We start from the raw sequence: 23,058 nt of genomic DNA on the forward strand, positions 1-23,058 counted from the left end.
GTAAAATTAAAGCAACAAAAAACAAATTAATTGTTTTAGAGAATCTGCAAAAGAACTTGTAAAGGGAAAAATATAACAGCATTTTAAACAAAAAAGTAATAAGTGAACCAAATAGTTTCAGTTCATGTTTCAATTATTTTAGCAAAAATATACCCTTCACCGATATAGGTCTAGTTGGAAGTGTTGATAACTACTTTGGTAAATCCCAATTTGTAGTACGTTGAAAAATAAGTATCTTTATTCAAGTTCACATATAAAAAAATTTAGTAAGCTCCAAAATTGTTAGTCTTCAGTTGTAGTTTTCGCTATAATGCAATTTTGCACCAATTTTTATGAGATGTATTTAGAGATTTATATCTGAGGTTCTAAATTGAACAAAAATAGTTCTTAACTTATTTGAAAATAAGGAGACAAATATACAAGATTAATTAATCAAAATTTCATTTGTTAAACTCAGTTTCATCCTTTAAGGGATCTTCAGTTACAATTTAAATCCTATTCAAATATAAATTATATTATAAAATTTATAAATTTTATAGTATTAATAAAAATTGATTAATAATAATTATAATAAAAAATAATTTTGTTCGTAATAATTATTATAAATTTCATTTTAAATTTCTTGTTCTATTTTAATAACATTTAAATTGTAACTGAAGATCCCTTAAAGGGTGAAACTGAGTTTAACAAATAAAATTTTGATTAATTAATGTTGTATATAGATGTATTTATAGTAGAATAATCTCAAATTACTTTTTATAAATTCTTACAATGAATGGAATTTGTGCTTTCTAGATTCCAAGATCACAGTTTATCAAACATATGTCTGATATATTTAAAGCGTACCAAACACTATTTAATACCAAAAGACAAACAAATTGCTAACATCAAATGATAAAATCTAGACTATAAAGTTTGAGGTATCGAAAAACTGGCTGTTGATATGCCAAGGAATGGGAATTACAATAGATATCTTTAGTGAAAATTATGTAATTATAAAAACATTTCTAGGATAATGAGATGGTCTACAGAGACGTGAGAAACCATTTATTTAATTTTCGAAAACTACTAACATATTTTCTTGCAACAAAGAATCCTCACAATAGCTACATGCTTTGAGAAAAGCAGATAAGTAGACAGATTTATGCAGACACAAGTTGGGAGCAAGAAAGACTTAAAACTTAACATATTTCTAAAATATACTCGAGGTAGTGATAAATTGCAACTTGAATATTTAGAAAGAATGCAAGACACTTATTCAGCAAACCTGACAACCATTAGGAGCAGAAGCAGCAACCAACAGCATAAAATAGAGGTGGGCATCGATTTAAGTCAGCTGACCAAATGTGGAAAACATTTGGTTCTTGGCGGCATTTCAACTTCATTTAATTCACAAAATACTAATTCTTTATGACCTTTATACTGGCTTTATCTTAAGTAAGTTTGCCATCTCCAGTAAACTGTACTTAGATTTTTTTGGCGTTCCTTTTCAAATTTCATAAAATCTAGCGTGGGCATCAAAATTGTTTTATCGGGCTAGATTTATTTGTCACGGGCCACAGTTTTACCTTTTGCGGGTCAGATTCTACTTAAATTTTGAAAAATTAGCGGGCCGTACATTGCCCAAAATTAATATAAACTGTATGAAATCATTACAAACCAAGAGAAAAGGATCTTTTTCATGCCAAAAACTGCCACACAATAAGCGGAGCTTCAAATAAAGTCAGCAGGTTTTAAGCTCAAGATGCATGTAGCAGAAAACATATGCGAAAAAAACCTAACACGTTTCTTTAATAATTTTCAAACAGCAACTTGTGTTAAAAGAATTTTTTTTAATGTTCTATCTAAGGACAAAATTTAAATACTTTTTTATCATCCTAAATGCATCAACCTTAGTTAATTACCAACTTAAAAGTTTTCGAGTTCAGTAATAATTTTTTGCTAGAACATTAGATGATAAAACTAAACAAAATTTTAAAGTCATTTTTTAAACATTTGAATATTGTTATAGGTAATGTTTTTATTTAAAAAAACAAAATCAGCCTTATCTTATATTATAAAGTATAAATTTCAAGTTTATTGTTTATACGATTCGCTAATTTTGTCATTAATCAATTTTAAAGTTAAGAAACTACATTAAATAAAAAATATTTATTTCCGATATAGCTCTGTAACAAATCTACATAATCATCCAAACACTTTTGGAATGTACTTAAATTTTGTATTATTTATTTCAATAAATGAGAACAAAATAACATAGGAAAAACAAAAAAAAAGATGAACACAATAACAAAGAATGTACGTTCTAAAAACATAACTGCAAATTAAAAAGCTTCAAAAATTAGAAAAATTCGTGATAAAATTAATTAAATTTATCTAATATAAAATAACACCTAGAGAGAATGTTTTGTTATAAATTAGTTTTGTTAAATATATAAATTAGTGCTTTCAGAGACATTTTTATACACATTTTTAAATCGTATATACTAAACATACAACAGTGTAAGCACTAAATTTTTCAAGGCTAAAACTTTTTAGTAGTTGTACTAATTTTTTTAATAATTTATTCAACCTTCTTTTTATCGGAGTGGTAGAGGAAGAAAAGTGAGAATACGAACAAACCGACCATCATGCTGAATGCTGATGTGTAGTATGGGTAAGCTGACAAGATGAATCTTTCATATTGGGTGTGCTGAAGTGGACGGACTGATACCTATTAATTATTATTCATTTGTACATAAATTCAAATTGTAAAATAAATCTTTTATATTGAAAGTGTTGCATTGGAAGGACTTATTCCTATAATTTAATTTATTTGTTCTCTGACACAAACTTTATATTGACTATATATCGAAGCAAACGTACGACAATTTTTATTAGCAGTATTATATATTTTTAAAAATTATTTTAATATTATAATTAGTTCAACAATTTTAGCGGTCTGTAGTTTTAAAACGAAGTAGTAATAGTATCAAGTAATAAGTTTATCTAGGTGAAAATTTAAACAAGAAATAGGCTACAAGAGGCAATACAAACAGTTCTTTAATATTACACAAACAACAACAACATGATGAGTAGTACTTGAATTTTTATACCTGATGAGCGGTGTTAAGGAAAGAGCTAGAGAGGCAATATAAACATTTTTTAAATTACATAGCAATTACAAACATTATGAGTTGAATATATATTTTATTTTTATACCTGGTGAGCGGTGTTGAGGAAAGAGTATCCCAGTCTGGCATAGTTGATTTTGAACTGGTACACTCCGTACACATCCGGGAGTTTGAACTTGGCCGCGTACTTGTTACTTTCTCCCACCTGCTTCAGCGCAGTCCTCACGAACGGGTCGATTCTGACGAATTCCAGCATGACGTCATCGGCGTTTGCGTAAGGGGCGAATTCTCCGTTCGGCTGCAATTCCTCGATCTCAATGCTGTATTCCTGTTGAGAGTGGATTGGCTAACTATTTGATTTACACAAATAAAACATATATCATACTTCAAAGTCAATTAAAAAAGATAAACATAAAGTTTATGTGATTTATCTATAAAAATATTTTTATTAACTATCTGTATCATTTAATGTTTGTGTGTTTTTGTTCTTTTTATCTACTAATTTCAACTTACAACATCTTTCATAACAATGAGTTTTAATTAATTATTTTTAAATAGTTTAACTTACAACATCTTCCATAACGATGTATGATTGAGGATTTTTATATTGACATTACTTATTAATCAATTATTTATTAATTTCAACTCACAACATCTTCCATGACGATGTATGATTGAGGAGTGTCGCTTTCTCCCTGCAAATGATGTCTGACGACTCCTGATTTCAGGACTCCTGATTTCTGGAAAACCCAGGAAGTCAGTGCGGATGCCAACTCCTCGTTTCCTGATTTGGCGAACCTGAAATATAATAAATAATTATTTATTTTGAGAACTTACTAAAACTTTTTATAACTTGCAATTTATTGATTCAATAATCGTTTGATTGGTTTTTAGAGAAAAGATTTTTGTCTGTATACGTAAACAACTTTCAAATTGAAAATGATGATTTCTTAATTTGCATTTGTACTGTATACCATATATATTTATATATATATAAATAATAAATAATAAACAACTAACAATTTAGCACCGACTCCGGATTTTTGAACAGATGATTCAAAATATTCGTTGCTGAAGAAATCCAAAGATCCACTGAACAACACACGAGCGTTGTTGCGGGCCTGTAAGAAAACAAAAAGTAAGAATGAATGGAAATGTATTAAAATTTTAACAGTATTCACATTTTAAACACCAAAATTTGTAATCAAACTTTATTATAACCTAAACTAAAGTTATGACTTTTAAAAATTCTAGTTTGAGGTTTATGCAGGGTTCGTGCGCAAATTTATTTTCATTTAGCCTGACTGAGACCAATTTAGCCTGACATTTTTTTAAAGTAAGGAAAATCCCCTTTAGAAGTCATTTCAGGTATTGGGGGGTCTTGACTAGTACTATTGTAGTCTCCGACTTCAACCAGCTTTATCTCAAAAATATTTTGAGCTTTAAAAATCTGCTTAAAGCAATTCATAGCTTAGTTACGAATCAATAAAATAAGACTAAGTAAAAAAGGTGATTGACCCCCATCCCCTATGCCCTTAACATAACAAATTCAGTGATAAGTTTTAAACTACGTGTTATATCTAATCTATTACTAGTGTAAAAATTTAATATATATTACTTAACACAATTTTTCAATTTAATTAGGCACTAAGTAAAAACATTATAAACAGAAGACTTATAATAAAACAACGTGCATTGTGGTATTTTATTAAAATTTAAAATAAAATGCTTACACAAGTATTAAAAATAAGTAAAAAAATATTTCTTATAGTATTTTGGCTAGTACTTAAAATTGATACATAATTATAAATCCTAAACTCTAAATAAATATAGTGATTGTTGATGTCATATCAGATTTAAAAAGCTTACACTTAAAATAAATAAAAAACCTTAAATATTTTGTTCTTGTATAGAAAAATGAATTGTACCTAAAAATTGTACTCCCACAAAACTTAGTACTTATATCTTAAAGCTAAGTTTTAGTGTTGTGAATATCTCTAAAAACTTTAAACAAACTGTAAAATATATGAATAAACTGCTAAGAGTTTTAACCTGAAAAGTATTTGGTATAAAGCCTTTAAATTAGAAACTAAAACAGTTTAACCAACTAAGCTCTGAAAAACATAGCTGATGTAAACAAATTCAAACAAACAGCTAAGTTGTTGAACTAAACTGTAATGTTTTAACTGTATTTTTTATGAATTTTCTTAATTATGACGTATATAATCTACTCAGAACAAATACTGAATGTTCTTAAAAAATTTTCAGAGATTCAACAAAAGGTTATAAGCATTTATTTTTACAAATACTGACTGATTTTGAATTTAATAACTAAATCTATATTTAGAAATAAATATAAATCTCAATTTGATTTTAAAAAGATTTCTCAATTTTTTTTAATCAAAAATTTTTAAGCATTTGAACTGAGATTCTCAAGTTTTAAAATAAAAAACTGATTTAGCCTGACGTTTTCTAACTTTTTTCAAAAAAACTGATTTAGCCTGACTTAGCCTGATTTAGCCTGACGCGCACGAGCCCTGTTTATGGCAACAATATATTGGCATAATTAATGAAATTTGATCTAATCAGTTTCATTTTATTACCAAAACGACTAAAAACATCTAAAAATATTTCATAAGAATTCAAAAACTCAAGTTCTAAAACTAAAACAAGTATTTTTAACAATTAAAAACCTTTTGAAACTTAAACTTTCTAAAGATATATCAAAATTACTTACTTTAAATAATAATATGAAACTTCCTAAATATTCAGACAACATTACTAGCTTTTTAAACGTGTTAACATGTTTACTTTCTAGAATAATTAACCAGAAGAATAATAAAGTTCTATTAGAATCAACTATAATTTGTATGACTTTTTTTTTTTGCAAAAAACTCATCAACATATTTTAAAAGGTAATGTTTGTGTTTAAACATTTCATCTATCCAAAATAATATTCAAAGTAAAACTTATACTACTAGTAGTTTGAAAAATTACCCTACTAACAGTTTGATTTTTTTAAAGTTTATTTAGTAATTTAGGTATAAATAAAAAATATTATATCCAAGTAATTATATAATTTATGATGATTGAACGCTGAGCTAAACAACAAAAATACACATCATTATTTTACAAAGTAAAGAACAACTTAAAATGTAATAACAAACAGAAATTACAGATAAAACTATATAGAAATAATCAGTTATGTAATATAACATATTTTTTGTTAGTATACTAATTTAAACATTAAAAATAAATAATTTAAACTTTAAAGACAAAGTGTATTTTAGATGTCCTAGTAAGTGATATATCATGTTAATAAAAGCTTAAGAAACATTATCTTTTTTAATATATTTCTAATTCTTATCTATCTAATAGAGAAATCAATAATGAATTATTTATTAGAAATACTTTTATACAAATACTTTATAACACTAACTTGAATAGCAGCAATAAGAACAGTATTGGATCCAACAGCATGTGGGTATTGATCAATAGCTTCATCGGGGAAATAAGTGTAACAAGTCGAAGTTCCTTTCAAAATGGGAAGTGCTAATGCGTTGTCGCTATCAAGAACCATACTATAGAAGAAAATTATTTATCAAATGCTTTGCATGTATTAGTCTGTAAATAATGAAAATGCTAATGTGTACATTAGCGTTTCAAAATTGCACACGAGTAAATTATTAAAATATATATGATATAATTTCCATTGCATTTATTTCCCAAATGTTTAAGTTTAGTTTTGGTACTAATAAATACGTGTTTCAAGTACTTAAGTTTTGTTAACTACTGAAACAGAACAAAGTAATCAAACAATTATAATTTATCAATAAAATAGATACCAACCCAACACCCTTGAACAGGAGTGGAGATTCAACTTTGCCAGTAATAACTTCGGCATCAATCAACAATTTGCTGTCAACAACAAGTTTTGTGTGGGAACCCTTGTCACTGATATCAGCGTTATGATGATCAATTACTGCTGTTCTCTCCTATTTAAATAAAATGTAACTATTTATAACTATTTATATTTAATTTTGTCACTGTTATCTGCAATATGGGGGTCAATTTTATAAGCGGAGTAATTTTGTGTTATTAAAAATTAATAAATTTTTGAGCAACCCTCATATAAAAAACTAAATGCAATAACTGTTAATAAAACATCTTGCACTTTTAAAAACAAAATTAATAATGTTCATTTATCATCCAGCAATGTATTTGACTACAAAAATTACTAAATTAAATATACAATATAAATAAACTAACTTCATCATACTCAACACCACATTCAGCAGCAAACTCTCTGATTGGCTCACCAATTGACGAATCAGCACCAGCCAAAACGTTGCCACCGTCATCAACGAAATCGTTCAGTGTTGACACCTTTACACTGCCTCCAAAGTCTATAAAGAAATATAAAGTAAGAAAATAAACAAGTACAGTTGTTATTGAATTATTTTTATTTTATTTAAACTAATTAGTTTGTAAGTGGCGTAGCAATAAACAAAAACAATCTTTATTTATTTACCATTGGGACAGTTAAAAGACATAATTTTATTTTTACTTTTATTTTGTTTGTTTAGCAAAGTGAATAAACTTTATCCTGAGAAATTATGAAATGGATGATTATTAAAGTTTTAACAAAGTTTGTTTTTTGATTTCAATATATAAAATTTCCAATTTGAATGAAAAGTATTAATTTGTATTAACATTGTTAATAAAAAGCACTATCATTCTTATAACAACTAACGCTTTAAAATAAAACTGTTTGTGGTAATTTGATACTATTCTTTTTAAAAGTTACTTTTATTTTCCAAACATTACTTTACATAAACATGTTACAATATTTACAAACTTAATAATATATAGACATAATAATAGTACAAATTTTGTTTTGTTAGTTGAGTACATTTACCTGACATGTGTATAAAAGTAATCAATTAATATTTATCATAGAGATATTTGAAAATAAAACTTATTTATTAAACTTAACTTCAATTTTTTTTTACAGTTGTTTTGTTTTTATTGAAAGTTTTACAAATTTGTTTACATTGCCATCAATATGGTAAAATACAATAAAAATTAAAGAACATAACTTATATTAGTCAGTGAAATATTTTTTAGAATTATCTAATAAAATATTTTGAGTATTTTAATTTATATTTTATTTACTCACTACAAACAAATACTATTTATAATCTATTTTTTATAATTGAAAGTATACTTTTAGTTCTTTAATAACTATATAATAACTTTATCATCTAAAACACATTATCAATTAAATGAAAGTTAACAAACCTTCAACAGATGGGCAGAAAAGAACGAGGTTTTGGTACAATCTAACACCATATTTGAACAAGTCAATTGAAGGATCATCAGCTGATTTGAATACTAATTCTTCACCACTTGCTGTTTTTTATTTGTTAATATAGAAAAATTAGTTAAAATTGTGCAATGTACAATTACAATAAATATTAATACTTCACTACTGGCTGTTGTAAAACAATTAAAATGTGTACTAGGAAAACATTGGTTTGTTATCCTCATAATAAACATAGTCTTATAAACAAGGTTGTTTACAAAATGTATAATTTAGAATTTTATTGGTAAACTAAAAAAAAACAACAGGTTTATATAAAAGTTCTATCAGCAATGAGAAAAGATAATTCTAAACATTTGTGTTGACCATAAAACTAGTTGGCTAAAACTTAAAGTCAAAGGTAATCTAAATTTTCAAATTTTTCCAAGAAAAATCTTAGATTGAAGAAAAAAAAAGTTTATAGTATTTTCATTTTATTTATGTTTATAAAAAGCATCAAAATGTTTTCATTACTTATTTAATATAAAAGACTGTTCGGTATTTTTAAACAATATTTCTGGTTTTTATGTAGAAGGTTTTTGTGCAAAATTACTTACACAAGTGTCTTTAAACATTAACAATAAATTAAAGTTAAATACAGTTATACTAATTTTAAAATTTAATTTAAAATATTTGAAAACTATAAAACATGGATCAAGTTTCAATTTTTTCTATAAATAAAACACAGTTATATTAACTTAACTAATTACATAACTTTTTTTTGATAGTGTAACTAAGACAGGATTTTGTTTAAACCATGTTTAATTTATAAATATTTCACTAAATGTTTTTGAATATAAATTAGATTTCAAGCTGCTAAAGTATTTTAAAGTTGTTTTAAAATAAAAACTTATAAAACTGCATAATTAAGCATTGTAGCATTAAAACTGCATTGTAATTGTAGAAATCAAATTTTAAAAAAAGTTTTTTATCAAAAATAGTAACCATATAAAATATTTATTACAATAGCTCTAACATATCTCATTAAAATAAATTTAACTATAACTTTACAGGTAGCTGTGTAGTAATGATGCAAAATATTGGCATGATGCCATAAAATGCTGCAATCATATAAAACTGAATTTGAAAAACTTTATGAAAATTAATAAAAATTATATTTTTACAAACTTCGTGATCAAAACCAGTATACTACAACAATAACTAATATAACAACTCAGTAAAATACTGTTGCAACCAACCACATATGTGGATAAGAATATTATTGCATATATAAATAAGTTATTAAGGGCATAGGGGGGGTAAACACCCTTTTTTGGTTTTTGATCTTATTTTATATAGTTTTTACTAAGCTACAAGATGCTTTTTACAGACTTAAAAAATTCAAAATATTTTTTGAGATATAGACGGTCAAAGTCGGAGGCTACAATAGGATCCTTATGGGAGGCGCAAACTTAAACGGCAAATAACTAGAAATCACTAAAAATCTATCTCCTCCTACGTTTTTGAGATAACTACCTCAAATTTTCAGGAAATGTTCCTTGCAGTATTTAGAAAATTCTGTCGGAACAGATTTTAAAAAAATTAAAAAATAAAAATTTTATAACAAAAAAACAAAAAAAAAACTGTTTTTTTTTTTGTTTATTTTTTATATAAAATTTTTATTTTTTATTTTTTTCAAAATTCCTTCCGACAGAATTTTCTAAATATATCAAGGAACATTTCCTGAAAGTTTGAAGTAATTATCTCAAAAAACGTAGGAGAAGATAGATTTTTAGTAAAATAGTCTACTTTTGCCGTTTTAGTTTGCCCCTCCCATAAGGATCCTATTGTAGCCTCCGACTTTGACCGGCTATATCTCAAAAATTATTTTGAATTTTTTAAATCTGTAAAAAGCATCTTGTAGCTTAGTAAAAACTATAAAAATTAAGATCAAAAACCAAAAAAGGGTGTTTACCCCCCCCCCCCCCTATGCCCTTAATGCTGTAGATTTAAACTAACTTTTGAGGGCATCAAAGAATTTGCTATGGGTTTCCTTGATGTCAATGTTGTCATATAGAACAAGAGTTTTTGAATAGGCCAAAGTGGCCAATAACAGAAGTGATATTATATATTTCATTATGATTCTGTTGATAATATTATACTTTAATATTAGCACATAAAAAATATAATTTATGTACAAATTATGTTATGTAGTAATGAAATATATTTCATTATTATTCTCTTGATAGTATGAAACTTGAAAACTTTTACATTAAAAGTATTGAAAGATGTACAAACTGTATGGATAAGATAAAACAATCAAGTTTATATCTAATAAAAACAAACAGTCATTAAGTACAAATTTACTAAAAAGTTATTAGATTTAAACATATAAAACTTTATTAAAATTAATCAACTAGTCAGCATGTACTAATTCATGTGATTGTAAATGTACAAATTATATCTTTATTACTCCTTGTTCACAACTAATTTTAAAAAATTGTTTGAAAAAAAAACTTCATTTAAATTATATATATGTTGTTTAGGTAAAGTATAACTCTACTCTTTTCAAAATTTCTAAAAGTTAAGCAAATGCAAATTACATAGCATGTAATATTACTTGTGCTTTCAAAAACTAAAATTCAATAAAGGAAAATAATATCATAAACTCCTAGTGGCATACCATTTGCCAAACACTTGGTAAAACATGCCCAGCATATACAATGATTCTTAAGGCTCAATTACCCAGGCAAGTTTTCTCAACAAACAGTTATGTGATCATTGCGATTAGCATTAATAAATGCTTAAACTTATACTACTTCTTTTTTTAAACAATAAATAAAGCTTTTTTATGGATGAACATAAAAATGCTTATTTTAGAACTGTTATTATTACTTGTTAAAATATGTTTCAGTAAAAAACATATTTGTATATACATTTGTACATATTGTGAGTACATTTAAAGTATTTTTAGCGACTATAGTTAGAATTCAATACTGATGTAAGTGTAGAAAAATTGAACTATACAGTTTTATAAGGTATTTGGTTTTTTTTTTCATTTGTACAGTTTTATGCTAGTGAATGTTTACCAAATGTTATGGCAACAAAGATTTTATATTTTTCAAACATTAAACTCTACAATGTTTATTTGAAAATTAACACAAATTAAAGTTTGATAAGGGGCAACAAAATACAATTTGCTCTTTTTTTTTTTTTTGTAAAAATATATAATTAACATGAAAAATAAATTTATTTTTTGATTTACTCTTTTTTTCTAATACTCACTTGAATTTCAGTTATGTTTCATTAAATTCATTTCTTAACTTACTTATAGGATTTTAAGGGCATAGGGAAGTCCACCTTGATTTTTACAAGTCAATCTTATTTAATAATAATAGTTTATTCAACAATAACAAAAGCGTTCAAAATATTTGGTCCTACGACCTAGTTCACAAAAAAACCTTTTGGCTATCAAGTTGCACACTATGGATACATTTTAACATCTTGTATAGGACAAGTTTTATCTTAGTTTTATTTTTTAAAATTTTTAAATTTGCAACATACAAAGCCTTATAAAAGGAATGTTTCATGAAATTTTGAGGTCTCTAGCTAGAAAAACAAAGGAGAAGATACATTTATAGCGACTTTTAATTTTTCAAGAAAATTGACCTTGAAAAATTTGGGATTTTTACGCTTGTATTGGAAACTTTTACAAAAATTGCAATATCTAATAAGTTAAATAAGAAATTTTACTTCTATAAAAATTTGCTTGTAGTTTGTACTTAAAACTTTCATATAACAGCCAATTGTATTTTTAGTAATAAAAAAAGTTGGACACCCTTATGCCCTAAATTTAGCTTTGTCACATAAAATTGTTTCAAGTGCATTGAAAACATTTTGAAAAATACACTATATCTTTATAAATAATTGAAAACTTTATATTCTTATATCATATTCTTTGTTATTCTTGAAAATTGATTATAACTAATAATTTTAGCTATCTTGTAAGTGCTGATGTTATTTTGTAATAAAAAAATGCCTTGATTCCCCCAATGGTCTTATACTTATAAGTTATATAACTAGACAAGTAAATTTATTTACTTTTTGTTTTTATTTTAAGTTAAAACTCTCTTCAAGTTAAAAGTTGCAAGATCAAAACCCATGGCCTACACATATACAAAAAAAATCATCTAAAATGCATGGTTTACAGTATAAATGTGTGGCCTGATGGTGTAGGGGTCCTAACAATGGCTTTGAAAACTATCTGAGTTGCAAGATCAAAAACAAGTGGTTTGTTGACAGATATACAGAAATTAAAAACCAACCAAAATAAGCAAAAACAGATCTTGGAAAATATACCATGCACTTTTTTTTTGTTATAATTATACCAATGCTAAATTTGTTAAATCAATCATAAACGTTGCCTTGTATTCTGTATAATAACTCTACAGTCAAAACCAGTAGCTTTTCTATAAAAATCATGACAAAAGTTGTTTCAATTATGTTGCTTATGATATCAAACAACTTTGCAAAGTTTATGATCACTGAAGCGTATCGTTCAACACAGTGACACGCATCCATTTACTATTCAGTTTAAGTGAATTGTCTTCCTACGTAGCCGTATTCGACATTCAAAAACAAACTGGCTGTGCTTCAATAAAAAACAAGCATAATAAAATGAAGCTTAAATATTTTTTTACAGTAAACCGACTAAATTGTTGAATTAAACTTTTCTTTTTGTTTACAAACACTTGCTTAAACTTATCTAAACTCTTATGTATATTTTTAATTTAGTTTGGTTTCGAAAACAAGCACTACAAAAAAGAGTAAGTAAACAGTTATTGGTCTGATAAACTTCTTTTTTGTCTTTGTATAACTTTGCTGATAACATTTATAAATTGATTTTTTGCGTAACTGAAGGCCATAATCTAAAACGAAATTATATTAATATACAAACAATCGTTTACATGAAATATGAACCAAATAACAAGTTTAAAATAACTCTATTTTTAGTTTTTACTACTATCAAATATAAGTCTAAGTCTTTCACTTTTTTTCATAAACATTTTGGACTAGAAATAGACATTATTTTCAGGATTTTTTTTCAAGAAAATGCTGATAATTAATTTCTTTCTTTTTAAATTTCAGTTGAAACATGTCTATTGTTCAATTTTTAGATAGTATATTTAGGAAAATTGTGATTTTAAGTAAAAGAAAATGCTGTAGTTTTTGTTTGGCTTTTTTATAAATTTTTACTATTTAGCATAAATAAACCTATATAGTAATGCTATTAAAAAATACATGTTATAAATTACTTACAATAATTAAAGATACACAAAAACTGATCACTTAATTAGTTTCTGTATCATTAAGTAAAATTCAAATATTTTAATCAAACATTAAAGTAATAAATTTAACAAAAATGACTTAGTTTAAAGTAACATATTTTTTTTGTTCTCAACAAACTTATTTAAGTAACATGTCTTAAATCTTATTTTTTAAAATTAAACTTTAGTGTTTTCTTCATTGTCGTTGTAAAAAATAATTTTTGTGTCCTAAGTTACAATATATAAAAAAAAATTGTATTAAAAATAATATATAAGCACGTTAATTAAAGTCAACAAAATTATATGAAATATATGTAGTACTTGATTTATTTATTAAAACTTATACAACTTGCATAACATTCTTAATTAAATATACAAAGCTACAAATCTTTAAATAAAACTTAATTGAACTGAAAAAGAATGGAGTGTTTTATACAATAAACAGCAGTTAGCAACATTAAAAATTTTATTTTTTTATTGAAAATCATTGGATATGTCATGGTTCTAATAAAAATACTTAAAATTATATTTTACAATATATTTCTTCATTTTTTATCAGGGAAATCACAAACGTTAAGGTTTAAGTTTTTGTAATACAAAACAATGCAAAGTAAACTAAAATTAATTTGAATATAAAATCTATAATATTACTCTAACAAAATATATTTAATTTGACAGAATTTCTTTTATGCTTAGTTCGTTTATTAAACAAAACAGATAAGTGCTTGAAAAGTTTTGTCCAATTCTTTAAAGACCTAGGGTGTACAAAAAACTTTTCGGTTATCGAGCTTAGATTAGGTTTCAATAAATTAAAATTTCCTATACTTTAAATTAATCAAAAACATTAAAACTATACCGTGTTGTTTTAAACTTTTAAAGTCTGCAGGTTTTAGCATACGTAGAGTTTTTTACGCTAATTTAAAATTTATTATTGATCATCTTTTTAACAACTTATCATTGTTGATTGTTTTTAGTTTGCTCTAATATTTAATTTGATATGTTTTTGCTTGTGTCCGTTTTCTTTGGATTCTGTGAATTTTCTTAAAGTCTGGCTGGCATACAAAACAATTAAAATGTTAATTTTATATTTTGTATATAAAAAGATTTTTTATGTTTTGTTGAAAATTTTATCATATACTTTCAATTAAAAAGAACGAGAAAACTATTCGTGGATCATATCATACTTGAAAAATTATATTTATGCTTTTCTTTATTGACACAAAATTAGTTAAAAGTTTTGATTAGTTTTATAAGCTTTTATATAATATACGTTTTTCGTAAGAATTAAATCTATTTAGGAATATAGCTAAAAAACTTTTAAACTCATCATAATAACTTACCGTAAAAAGTATGACAATTATTAACTCTTAAAGTCTTAAAATATCGATGTTTTATTAAAGGTGCCAAAAACTCGAGTAAAAAAATGATTCAAAAAATAAGCATAACATGTTTCACGTTTTTGAAAATAACTAAACTGTCACTTTTTTATAGATTTAAATTCTTTTAGCTTTCTTAAAGTTTTGTTTTTAGTGAAACTTACATATAAATACTGAAAAAAAAAATGGAAGATTTCTTACTGAAAAATATTTCTTTTTTCGGTTTTTCAAAGTTTTTTTTGGTTTTAAAACTTTATTTTGAGCATTAAACATAATAAACTTTAAAACTTGTATAAAAAAGCGCCAAAATAACATAAAAGGTATTTGTTTGTTGCAGGCCCCTTAGAGAGGCATGACAGATACTCATCGGGTGATGAGCAGCAAAGGGGCCAAATGGGGGTCATGTGCAGTTAAGGAGCCACAGGAGGTCATAATTTAAAACTTACTCTAGATATTACGGAGTTGTTGATGAAGAGCAAAAATAAAGGTTTTAGTTGATTTTAATGGTAGTGTTTTTAGTAATCTTGTTAAAAGGGGCATTAGCTTTAGTGTTCGTTAGCTAATAATAAAGTATTTTTTTGCTTAACTGTTATATTTTTTGTGGAGTTGGTAATAAGGTTCACTGTTTAAAAGTAAAATTAAATGTTCTGGACAAGATGTTAAAAGGTATTCGTGGTGTGCAACTCGATAACCGAAAGGTTCTTCGTGCACTATGTCCTAGAAGTTCTAAGTTAGAACCTAATATTTTGAGCGTCTATTTTTTACGTTCAATAAACTAAAAAAACCTATTTATACTTAGCATAAAAATTGAGAAACTGACAAGTTTAAATACTATGATGTGTTTAAGAACAATAAGACATTTGTTTTAATTTTATTTAAATGTAAGTATTTTTCAAAATTATCTTCCATTAATCTATGTTTCTAAAAAAGAAAACTTCTTGATTTGTTTAAATAAAATTAGTTGGTAACCAAAAGGCTTTTTATTGGTATTTTCAAATATAAATGTTTAGTCACAAAACGGAGCTAGAGAATCCTTAGTGAGATCATAATAACAAAGTTAATTTCAAACTTCATGATTGTAATTTATATTTTATGAATTCTGCTTTATCATATGGATAGTTAAGGACTGTAATATTTACTACGTTTGGTCCTACGCCTATCCATAAATTTTTTTAGTACTTACTTGGATTCAACTCAAAAGGTTTGTTTAATAAAATGTTTAGTTTATATATGATAATAGTTTCTACCTTAAAAAAAGAAAAGTTAAGGCCATAGTATGTTGAACATTTTTTACATAATTTGATCTTAGTTTGAGAACATGAAAAAATTGTCTAAAATGTTTTAATGTAACTTTTGAGTTATTTGAGATAAGAACTCAATAGAAGTAATGGGAACCACAAACTAAAAAAGCTTTTCACTTAAAAGTTTCTAATGATTTATTTTTAATTTTTGAGTTTGATCATTTCAGTATTCTCCTAAATCTTAGAGTAACCTAGAATTAGAAAATTTAGGCAAAATAACAAGAAATTAAGAAATTTTGAAAAAAGTCTGGATTGTTTATAATACATCTAAAATGATGATATTTATATTAGACAAAAAAAATCAATCATCATCTACAATTATTCTTAATTGTTTTAATTATAATTTTGTGGACTGTAAAATACATTTTATGCACTAGTACAGTGCGTTTTCAACATTTCAAAACTATTTCAGACAGTTTTTTACCTTGAATTAAATTTTATAGCAAGTATTTAAAAAAAAAGTTTTACTTCCAAAAATCTAGTTGAAATTCAGAAAACCTTGAAAAATTTCCAAAACACCTGTTTTCCCAACACTTTGTAAACTCAGTAAAGTTCTATTTTAATCAAACTCTGTATGAGTAAGGCCAGTTCACTTTTTTTAATAAAAACAAGGTTGCCAGAAAACCTAGAATCCTGGAAAAACCTGAAATTTTACGATTTAGGCTTCTAGAATTTGATGAATTTTGTAAAAAACCTGAAATTTTGGACAAAAGTCACTACAAAATCTCAAATTTTGAACCAAAATCACTAAAAATCTTAGAAAACCTTAAAATTTAAACAACTTTTACTTATTAAGTAGGAAAATTTCAATTTGACACTAAAAATCTATCTCATAAATCAGGGTTTCCAAAACATTTTTTTAAATGGCCCCTTTGAAGAAGTTAGAAAAAGCTATGGCTCCCTTCAACAATATTTCATAAACTACCATTAAATACACCTAAGACCTTTTTTTTGCTTATCATCATCAACTCCTGAACATCTAGTGTAAGTTTTGAATAATGACCTTATGGCCGCCCTTTGGCCCCTTTGCTGCTTGTGGGCCTCTGAACATCTGACTTGGCCCACTTTGAGAACCCTTGATATAGATGAATTTTTTTGTCATTTTAATAAATCTTTATGATTTCTTTTCAATGTTGTTCTACTAACTAACACAGTTTTCACCTTAAACATAATGTTATTAAACTAAAAATAGACCCTAAAACTTGTTATTTTAAAAACCTGGAGAAAAGTTGCCAAAAATAGTTGGCAACCCTGATGAAGTCAGAACAGTTTTAAAAATAAAAGTTTTATGTAAAAAATTAACAAAAAAATTTTTTTTATGTTTTATAAAACTTTTTTTGTTTATTTTTTATATAAACTTTTTATTTTTAAATATTGTTCCAACATAATTTTCTAAATATTGTAAGGAAAATTTCCTGAAAATTTGAGGTAGTTATCTCAAAAAGCGTAGGAGGAGAAAGATTTTTAATGATTTATACTTATTTGCCGTTTTTGTTTGTGTCTTCTATAAGGAACCTATTGTTGCCTCCAACTTTGACTGGCTATATCTCCAAAATTATTGAATTTTTAAAATCTATAAAAAGCATCTTGAAGCCTAGTAAAAACTATACAAAATAAGATCAAATTGTGAAATTAGTGTAAACTCCCCAACCCCCATGTCCTTAATGTACTTTATCTTGCCGTAAAGTTCATTAATTATTTTTGATAAATTTTAAGAGAAACTTTTAGGAAATAATTTTTATTTTATTAGTTTTTTTGTTAAATTTCAACAAAAAAAAATTTAATAAACTTTGGTCATAAATGTTTTCAAGTTTTCTTAAAAACCACTTCCTACAGGATGTGGTTTTTTAAAAGAATTTTTGTTGATAGTACAATTTATTGTTTTTTAATGAAGGATAAAGGAGATACATAAATAATTAACTTTTTTCAAAATCTCAAAAAAAGAGGCCATGAAATTTTTTTACTCTATACCAGGGTTTCCCAATCTTTTTTGCAAATGGCCCCCTTCAACAAGATTACTCATAAACAAACACCAAAGAACATTTTTTTTCTCTTCATCTGCAACTCAAGAATATCTACTGTAACTTTCAAATTATGACCTCATGGCCCCCTGTGGCTCCTTTACTGCTCATGGCCCCCTCTTACCCCCTTAGTATCTGTCATGGCCCCCAAGGAGGCCACTTGGCCTACTTTGGGAAACCCTGCTCTATAGGCTTGTATCAGAATTTTTTGTACAAAATTTGTTTTTTTCTCAAAAAATAATTGAAGTTTAATATTAATTATTTTTTAATATATACTTTAGCATTCAAATGAGCCAATATTGATTTTCTACTACAGCCTTGGCAGTAAAATGTGTAAAAAGACTATTTTACTAAAAATCTATCTTCTATGTTTTTTTGAGAAAAATGTTTCAAACATTCAGGAAATGTTCCTTGCAGTAATTAGTTTATAAAATTCTGTCAAAAAGAATTTTTGATAAATCAAAGAATATAAAATTTTTAAGAAAATCAAAGAATATAAAATTTATAAAAAATAAACAAATAAAAAGTTTTTGTTTTGTTTTTTGTCATTAAAATAAGACTACATTGTGAAAAAATGATACCCCCTGGCCCCTATGCCTGTTAATTATGTATAGTAAATTTAAAACAACTTAGTTTAAAAGAAAATATAATACAATTGTAAACAAATTAGGTTATTTGTACAATTTATATTGAAATTACCTAAACTCATTTACTGAACATTACAAAACCTGTTTAATTTTGTATTCTTTTGTTAAGCTTAACACTTACTACAGGATTGTCACATACTTATCGTTTGAGATTTTGAAAAGTTTACGCTAAGTTCGGTAAGTTTAATTTTTTTGTTGAAGAAATCATGCTAGTTTGGATATTTTTCCTAAATCTCATGGATATATGATTTTAACTTTTTAATCTTTAACTTGTGTATTAAGTCCTTTTGTTATTTTACGTATTATGTCCTTTTGTTATTTAAGCTTGATTCAAAGCATTTTTTGGTTTTAAGCTTGTTTTATAAAAAAAATCAAGATGATATGTGCTAGCTTGATGTAACTCAAGCTAGTTTTTGGTCTTTCAAGCTAGTTTTTTGTCTCAAAATGTGGCATCCCTGTTATAAAGTTATGTCTAAATTTAAGGGCATGGGGGATAACTTTTTTTACCAAAATGAACCTTAGCTTTAATATAAAAACTTTAAAGTATAAACTAAAGTCTTTTTTTTTTTTTAATTTAAACTTTTGTTAAATATTTAAAAGAGTCATTTTTGTAAAAATTTTCCAATTTCATGAGCAACAATTTTTTCACCAGAAATTTAAAGGTTAATTAAAAATATATCTTCACCTTCACTTTTTAAGCTATTGACATCAAACTTTCTGGTGATCTCCCTTGCTTTAAAAGAATAAAAACTATTTTAAACCTTATAAAAAAAGACCAAATGAAAAATGTAAAATCAGCTTGTTCTTTTTTTTTTTTTGAGGAAAGACAGTTTTATCTTAATCTTTTTAATTCTGACTATAAGATATAAGTTTTGAAATAAATTGATTAAAGAAGGTAGATTTTGTAATGAAATAGTGTTTTTTTCCTTATTAACTTAACCATTCCATTAGGATCCTATTGAGCTCTTTAACTTTGTCCCCTCTATATTGAAGAGTTTTTATTATAAAAAACAATAAAAAACAACTGTTATCTGAGATAAATATCTTTAAAATAATATTACCAATCCCCTCCCCCTATGCTCTGATAGGAAATAAAACTTACACTTTATATGTTTTAACTAATTTGTATCCTAATAATAATAACAGGTAACAAAACTTAAAGTAATACAGTTAAATTTTTTTTATTAAATTTTATCATAAGAAGTTTTTTTACTCCTGTTTAATTAAAAAAAGCTTGTTCAATGGATTATGTATTTATGTAATAATAATTTTAACAGGATTGAGAAAAAAATGTCAAAATGAAGTAAAACCAACAATTCAGGAGTGTAGATTTGTTCTGCAGGAGTTTTTGATAAGAAATGCTGCTTGGAGCTTTCTATACACTTTGCAGGTTCAATATTTATGTAAATGAATCATTATTGTGGCTTGATTTTTTTTCAAGTGAACCATAAGTATGCAAATAAAATGAGAACTGTTAATTTAGAGGTTTAACTTGCTTGATAGTAGGTTGGAAAGGTTTTAAAAATACGGACGCTTTTTTGTAAAATTATATTATCTTTAGTATAAAGTCAAATCAACATAAATTTTTAAAAGTATTTTATTGTTCTGCCTTGAAAGTGCATATCTTTTATAAAATCAGATGAAGTTACTTAAATGATCAACCTTATTAAGCTATATGGGGCTTAAGTATTTTTTACAAAAATTAACATTGGCTCATATATTACAACTTGAAGTATTAGCTGTAAATTACTTTTTATAGAATATAAAAAAATTAATTAAGTTTTCAGATATAGTTAGTTTTGAAGAGAACATCAATACAAACATATATTAAAAATATATCAGTTTTTTAAGAACTTCATCTTAATTTGTAGTGTTTTAACTAAGCTAGAAGTTAGCTTTTAAAGATTTCTAAAATTCAAAATAATTTTTGAGATATTGCCAGTCAAAGAGTACAAAAGGTTCTTTATGGGAGTAGAAAACTAAAACAAATAAAAATCACTCCCATACATCTTCTACATTTTTTGAGATAAATACTTCAAGTTTCATAGAAATGTTTCTTGCATTATTTATAACAGTCTGTAGAAACAAAATTAAAATTATGAAAAAAAATTATATTTATAACTCTACAAAATAAGGTCAAGTTGCAGGCTTGCCCAAAATCCTGGAATCCTAGAAAAACCTGTTATTTGACAATCTAAGCTAAAAAAACATTTAAATGCCTGGAATTTGAGAAAATTTGTAAAAACCATGAAGTTTTAAATAAAAATCAATAAAAATTCTGGAAATTAAACAGACCCACATGTCAAGTAATGCAATTTTGATTTGACACCAAAAGTAGATTATAAATAAGTTCCAATTGTTATCATCAAAATTTTTTATATGGAAAAAAGCTTATTCAAGTAACTTTACAACATCTTCTTAATGTGATTATACTATTTAAGACAGTTTTTTACCTTAAAACTAAATCTTTTACTGAAAAAAAAACTTGAAAATTTGTACTTTCAAAAACCTTTATCAACCTTGAAGTTGTGGAATAAGGTTTACCCTCCTTCTCACCTTTGCTCTTAATTGACATTAACACATTGTTTGTATAAAACATGAATACATTAGTATGTTGATAATATCAACTTTAATTACTGTAGTCTTGTGTGCACAGAACTTTTTTTTTGTACTTGGTGTACACAGCTTTTGAAAAGGTCGAATATTACTGTATTTAGACCATTCTGTTGGGATGTATTAGTTTTTAATAATTAAAAGTTGAATTTGTTGATACAAGTGTGAACGAAAATGCTGAACTTCAACATTATTATTCAGCAATTTGATAAGAAATTTGTTAGCAACACAAATAACAATTATAAATATTACAGAAGCAACTTGTATGAGGAGTACCAAGCATGTTTGATGATTATGGTGGTAAGTTCATCAGCTAGTAGTGTGGCATCGTAGTTTGGAGTTGACAAGCAGACATCGCAGTTTGAGGGAGATTGGAGTAAGCAAGCACGCTGGAGATATTTGAGTAGTAAATCAGTGTTTGTATTATGACACGTATTTCAATAGTTTTTAGCTTTTCTTTAAAATACCACTATTGTACTTGATCAAAAACAAACAAGGTTTGTTCAGCACAAATATGTTGCTCTCATCTTACATTAGATTATTTTTGTTTACAACTTTAATTACTTTTCTGTTTTGTTTTTGCTTCATTAACTAATTTTTGATGTAATTACGAGGCTGTATAAGTTTAAAATTTACTTTATTTTGTTACAATTGTTCACACTGATGAAAACTTGTTGAAATATATTTGTGTTGAATAAATGGCATTGTTTGTTTTTCTATAAAAGTTTTTTTTATTAATTTTTACAGCAAGAAGCGTGTTCTACAACTTATAATGATTATTTTCTAAAAAAAATTTGTTGATCAGTTTAAAATTATATAAGCACACCATTTAACAATCTTACAAATTAAATATTTTTCTTGCCACTTCATCTTATTTTTATTTTGTTCATACAAATGGTACAATAAATACATTATAAATTATTACAAACTTGTTTAGGTAAGGTAGGTAACATTTAGGTGCCTAACTATTTTGGTAAGTATATTAAGGTTCTCTTATTTTTATTTTTTCGTTGAAAAATTTGTATGTGCCTTGGTTGTTCTTTTTACAACTAAATACGTCTAGCCAAAGTAATATTTTAAAGCAAATAAGTCATTTCATTCATCTTTTAAGTCAAGTTAATTAAAATATAAATTATACTATTTCATTAATATAACTTAAGTTTCTGTTGTGTATAGGCTGTTTTTGAAGTTATTTATATATTACATTCAAAAATTAAGTTTTATTTATGCTGACAATTTTCTGAGCCCAGGGTATGGTTTATAGTACATCATATATTATATTATTCATTCTATTTACAAACTAGTACTTTAAATAAACAAGTTCAAAAATTACAGTATTTTGTCAATTAGTTAAAATT

The 23,058-nt window shown here is 25.6% G+C and overlaps 1 protein-coding gene and 1 long non-coding RNA gene across 2 annotated transcripts; one reads left to right on the plus strand and one right to left on the minus strand.

The window, feature by feature from the left end:
- Window positions 1-2,246: 2,246 nt before the first annotated feature.
- On the minus strand, window positions 2,247-10,555 carry LOC145835024 (dolichyl-diphosphooligosaccharide--protein glycosyltransferase 48 kDa subunit-like). The gene is made up of 9 exons (XM_082942555.1): window positions 10,435-10,555; window positions 8,415-8,525; window positions 7,383-7,519; window positions 6,963-7,108; window positions 6,553-6,694; window positions 4,134-4,234; window positions 3,764-3,911; window positions 3,202-3,441; window positions 2,247-2,713 (listed from the first exon to the last, which is right to left on the minus strand). The coding sequence occupies exons 1-9, from the start codon at window positions 10,550-10,552 to the stop codon at window positions 2,564-2,566; spliced, it is 1,293 nt and encodes a 430-aa protein (XP_082798681.1). The 5' UTR covers window positions 10,553-10,555; the 3' UTR covers window positions 2,247-2,563.
- A 5,645-nt stretch (window positions 10,556-16,200) lies between these two features.
- On the plus strand, window positions 16,201-22,313 carry LOC145835104 (uncharacterized). Its single transcript, XR_014369827.1, has 3 exons — window positions 16,201-16,319; window positions 20,365-20,477; window positions 21,955-22,313. It is a non-coding gene; the product is annotated as an uncharacterized LOC145835104 (long non-coding RNA).
- Window positions 22,314-23,058: the final 745 nt, after the last annotated feature.

Source organism: Thalia democratica, chromosome 4 (assembly GCF_965202585.1).
Source record: "Thalia democratica chromosome 4, ktThaDemo2.hap1.1, whole genome shotgun sequence".
NCBI lineage: Eukaryota > Metazoa > Chordata > Thaliacea > Salpida > Salpidae > Thalia > Thalia democratica.

Excerpts from the sequence above, each read along its gene's own strand:
- LOC145835024 (XM_082942555.1), bottom strand. The coding sequence starts at position 10,552 with ATGAAATATATAATATCACTTCTGTTATTGGCCACTTTGGCCTATTCA. Across the intron at positions 8,526-10,434 it reads ATTCTTTGATGCCCTCAAAA|CAAGTGGTGAAGAATTAGTA; the intron begins GTTAGTTTAAAT and ends AATAAAAAACAG. Across the intron at positions 4,235-6,552 it reads TTCTTATTGCTGCTATTCAA|GCCCGCAACAACGCTCGTGT; the intron begins GTTAGTGTTATA and ends GTTTTCTTACAG.